At 39.9% G+C, this 5,252-nt stretch overlaps 1 protein-coding gene across 1 annotated transcript; it reads left to right on the top strand.

Annotated features, from left to right (window-relative positions):
- The first annotated feature begins 745 nt into the window (after positions 1 to 745).
- Positions 746 to 1,968, top strand: LOC102230855 (claudin-3-like). The gene has a single exon (XM_005813006.3). The coding sequence runs from the start codon at positions 1,015 to 1,017 to the stop codon at positions 1,657 to 1,659; it is 645 nt and encodes a 214-aa protein (XP_005813063.3). The 5' UTR covers positions 746 to 1,014; the 3' UTR covers positions 1,660 to 1,968.
- The last annotated feature ends 3,284 nt before the right edge of the window (positions 1,969 to 5,252 follow it).

The raw sequence follows: 5,252 nt of genomic DNA, 5'->3' as shown, positions 1-5,252 counted from the left end.
GCAAAAATACTAAATCTCACCAAGTATTTTTGGTTTAGTTTCTAGTACAAATGTCTTAGTACACTTGAAATAGGACAAACATAACTTGCCAGTAAGTTTTCAGCAAGAAATAGCAGCTTGTTTTAAGTAAATAAATCCTTAATATTGATTTTTTTTTTTTAAAGTTCTAGTTCCACCAATAGAAAGTTCCACTGCGCGTTACTTAGCAACCCGAGCCAAGCCCAGGCAGTTACCTAGCAACTCAGTTCTAGTTCCACAGGCAGATTATTTCACTTATAACATTGGAAAAATGTTTTGTTATAAGTACTTTTTTTAAAAATCGTTTTTGAATTTGAATTATTATTGCTGTTGCTGACAGGTTCCTTATTTCACTTGTGGTACAATATTTCTACCAACTGACCAAAAATACTTGGTAAGACCAAAAAACATCTTGGTTTTTCCAAAAACATTTTCAAAAACATTTCTGGTCTGGTTTCTAGTACAAATATCTAACTTACCAATATGTTTTCAGCATGATATAGGAGCTTGTTCTAAATCAATAATTCCTTAATACTGATAAAAAGTTGTAGTTCCTAAGCAGATTATTTCACTGATAAGTAAAAGAATCTGCCAGTGGAACTACAACTTTTTCATCAGTATTAAGTAGTTATTGGCTTAAAAAAACTCCTGTTTTGCTGAAAAGTCACTTCTAAATCAGTTATGTTTTATTTTAAGTGTATGAAGATATTTTCACTAAAACTAGGCCAAAAACTCTTGGTGAGACGTTGTGTTTTTGCAGTGTACGGCCTTTCGGCTGTAAAGAGCCTCTTTGTGGCCAGGCCCTTTGTGGTCGCCCTGTAAGCCGATAGAGAATCCTGAGAGTCCCCAGGTCCTTCCTCTCCTCCTAGTGATGTCACCTCCATCCCAGACTCCTCCCCTGCTCCAACCCACTGGTATAAAACGGATGCTTTACCAGTCCAGGTAGCAGATCATCACACACTCACTAACACTAACTGGGCGACCTCAGCAGCCAGTATGTCTATAGGACTGGAGCTGATTGGCATCTCCCTGTGCATCCTGGGATGGATCATCGCCATCGTGGCGTGCGCCCTGCCCATGTGGCGGGTGACGGCGTTCATCGGCAGCAACATCGTGACGGCGCAGATCATCTGGGAGGGCCTGTGGATGAGCTGCGTGGTGCAGAGCACCGGCCAGATGCAGTGTAAGGTGTACGACTCCATGTTGGCGCTGTCGCCGGACCTCCAGGCGGCCCGCGCACTCACCGTCATCTCCATCCTGCTGGCCATCCTGGCCGTGCTGGTGGCCATCGCCGGGGCAAAGTGCACCAACTGCATCGAGGACGAGGCCTCCAAGGCCAAGGTGATCATCTTATCCGGGGTGCTATTCATCGTTTCTGGCGCCATGCAGCTCATCCCCGTTTCCTGGTCGGCCCACACCATCATCAGGGACTTCTACAACCCGCTGCTGACCGATGCCCAGCGGCGGGAGCTGGGGGCGGCGCTGTACGTCGGCTGGGGCGCCGCCGCGCTCCTGGTTCTCGGAGGAGGACTTCTTTGCTGCTCCTGTCCGCCTCGGGAGACGAGGTACAACAGCTCCAGGATGGCGTACTCAGCCCGGTCCGCGGGCGGCCCGGTTTTAGAGAGAAAGGACTACGTATGAGTGGAGGTCAAACACGACCGGATCCCACAGGAACACCGAGTCCGGAGGGGAGGGGACTTGAAGAAAACAAGAGTTTCACTGCAAAAACAAAACTTTACCAAGAGTTTTTTCTGCTAATATCCTGGTTCTCCTGAAAAAAGGACAAAACTACCATGTAACTTTCAGGAGGTTGTTTTAAGTCAATAAGGCTTAAATATTGATTAAAAAATGTACTAGCTCCACTTTACAGTAAGACATTTGGGGGGAAAAATCTGCCAGTGGAACTACACTGCAAAAACTCAAAATCTTACCAAGTATTTTTTATCTAGTTTCTAGTGCAAATATCTCAGTACACTTAAAATAGGACAAAACTAACTCAAATAATTTTTTTGCAAGATAGAGGAGCTTGTTTTAAGTCAATAACTTCTTAACACAGATGAAAAAAAGTACTAGTTCCTCTGGCAGATTATTTAATTTAAAACACGGTGGAAAATATTTTGTTATAAGTGAAATAATTTGACAATATTAATAAAATATTGATTCAGAATAAGCTCCTATATCTTCCTAATAAGTTACTAGTAAGTTAGTTTTGTCTTATTTCAAGTGTACTCATTTATTTGCACTAAACACTAGAGCAAAAATGTTTTTGTATTGAAAAACACACATTTTTACCAATTATTTTGGTCTAATTTTTTGTGAAAATATCTTATTACTCTTTAATTGAGATACAACTAACATTTTAGGAGCTTGTTTTAAGTCATTAATTCTTGAATATTGATTTTAAAAAGTACTACCTCCACTAGTATCAGAACAACATTCTTCCTTAAGTACAAAATATAAAAAGAATTAATTCAATTATTTCTTCAAAATAGTATTAAATCTAAGCAGATTGCATCAAGTCATTGATTTTCAGCATTTAATTTAAGGAATTACTTACTTAAAATCAGCTCCTACAGCTTACTGAAAAGTTACTTGAAAGTTAGTTTTGTCTTCCTTTAAGTGTAATGAGATTTTTGCTAAAAGCTGGAAAAAAAAATACTTGGTGGAATTTAGTGTTTTTATAGTGTTGAAACTGTTTATTCAAATTTCTTTGTGCACTGTCAATTTAAAAGTCTTTCACTGTAAAAATCAGTTCCTTTTATAAGATTGTAGCTTTTTAATGTTTGCAACTGAAAACTGATCTCTGATTTTTATCATCAAAACCCACTTTAAGTAAAAAGAAAATGGATGAATTTCCAGTAAAGGGACTTCCAGAGTTGTAAATACTAGCAGTAGAAACATGAACACAGATAATAACTGCATTCAACACAACTGCTAGTTTGTTGTGGTGAAGAGAGATTATGGTGTTTCGAGACATTACGTATTAATTTACAGTGAATCACCTTGACGTCTTAGACACTCACTCCTGTGATGTTTATGTTGTTGTTTTGTTTTTTAAATAAAAGTGTCACTAGCTGCTTATTTGTCTGGTTTTGTGTTAAAAATTGAAGCTTTCTGCAGCGAGTCCAGATGAGAAAATGACTTCGGCATTTATCAGAAATGATGGAGCATGTGCCGAGGCTTCGTAAGGCAAAACCTCGACATTCAATCCCCGAGGATTGCGTTACGTCAAGGTGGCAACGTGGCTGTTAGCGATTAGCCACAAGATCGGTTTTACGGGCAGGGGCGAGGAGGAGCACAAAGGGAGCCGAGTCGAGTTACTCAAACTTTCCATACTGAAACTTCAGTTTTCAGATGTGGACACATTTTAAAAATGTTACAGAATGGTTTCAGAGGCAGAGAAATGAAAAATTGATGAGCATTTCACAGTAAACATGGGAGAGGTGCTTGATTCCATATCAGGTTACTCATATCGGTGTCACCGCCACCAGAGGGGAGGTTACAGTAACTACAGATTTGGAGACATTTTACTGTAACAAACTGCACAGCAGGGGGGAGGGAGGCTATCATTCACAATCTGAATTAGCAACAATGGTGCAAATTCTGTTTATCACTAATCATAATGAAAGCTTAAATCTAATAAAAGCTGAAATATTGCAGCACACATGAAATAAGGAACTTTTCAGCAACATGGGGGCTTTTTTAAATCAATAATTTCTTAATATTGATTCAATTCAAATTCAATAATACTTACTACTAAAACAATATTTAAAAAGCACTAGTTACACTGGCAGGTCATTTCACTATAAGTGGAATAATCTGCCAGGGGAACTAGAACTGAGTTGCTAGGTAACGGCCTGGGCTTGGCTGGGGTTGCTAAGTAACGGCGGAGTGGAATATTATACTAGTGGAATTAGCACTTTTTGACCAATATTAAGGAATTATTGACTTAAAATAATCTCCTACATGTTGCTGGAAAGTTAGTTTTGATTTCTACTGTGCTACAATATTTCCACGTTAAACTAGATCAAAACTTCTCAGTAAGATTTTGTGTTTTTGCTGCAGTCAGTTACTTTCCTCTCCTATTGACTTGCTAACGACCTTCAGGCATGTTTGGTCATCGCTAAACTAATCACTGTATCTCTGATTTGCACGTTTAATCCAGGAAACAACTTATTTTCTTCATGTAAATAATTTCCAATGAGACCAGCAGGTTCAGGTCGTTTTGAACCAAACACAAAGGAAAGTTGGTGAATGCTGACCAAAACCCCCGAGGCGCCGATGAAACACTATCTCATCACATACCTGGACGGCTGCGGGGAAAGGGAAGAAAGGAGGTTCTGTGAGCGTGTCTTGTCGTGCTCCGTTGGTTCTGGCCAAACTCTGCTCACGTGACTGATACTGGGGAATGTGAAGGGCAGGGAGGCGGCCTGGACCCTGAAGGTAGACGAGGAAAACTCAGCCCCCACCTGCGATTATCACAGACTCACTGTGTCCACTCAGTGGGAACAGAAACTCACCTGACATCCTTCTGGTAGAGTTAAGTTTTTAACCATTTGTTTTCAGAGGAGGGTAGAGTGGCCAGAGCAGATCTACTTTAACAACTTTTCACTCAAGAAAAAGTAAAAAGTACAGGGTAGCAAAAGTACCTAATAGTACACTTTTCCCAAAACGTTACTCAAGTAAATGTAACTAGTTACTAACCGACTCTGTTTTGTTGCTGCAAAGGTCTTATTTTAGAAGGGCAAAAAATACCTGACTATCCTAAAAGAGATGCAAAACCTGCGGGTCCAGAGGTACCTAAGAACTTCGGTCAAAAATGCTAAAGATTTGGGCAACGCTTTTTAAATGTAACAACAAAAAAGCTAGCATTAGCAGCTATTCTTCGCTGTCTGCATACATGCAATGTTAAGAATGGAGCTAATATGAGATATTTTTGTGTTTTGGTTGTAAAATATGAGCTTTGTTCTACAAAATTTCAACAATCCATTGAAGAAAACGTTTACTAACATGTATGTTAGCCTGCTAAAAATTAGCCTCTTGTTTTACCATCAGCTTAGTGGAGCAATCGCTAACCATTTGGCCATTACGTAATGAGCTAGTTCGATGCTATGAAGTTTACCGGAAATTGCTTGCGATGTAAACAACCATCCTCCACTGCAAAGAGAGAAGTAGCGAGCCGAACAAGATGGCTGCTGATGTTAATTTCATACTTGGAAGCATTGACTACACGG

The sequence above is a fragment of the Xiphophorus maculatus genome, chromosome 18 (assembly GCF_002775205.1).
Source record: "Xiphophorus maculatus strain JP 163 A chromosome 18, X_maculatus-5.0-male, whole genome shotgun sequence".
NCBI classification, from domain to species: Eukaryota; Metazoa; Chordata; class Actinopteri; order Cyprinodontiformes; family Poeciliidae; genus Xiphophorus; species Xiphophorus maculatus.
The sequence above is the reverse complement of the archived record's forward strand: the minus strand, read 5'-3'. Positions and strand labels throughout refer to the sequence as shown.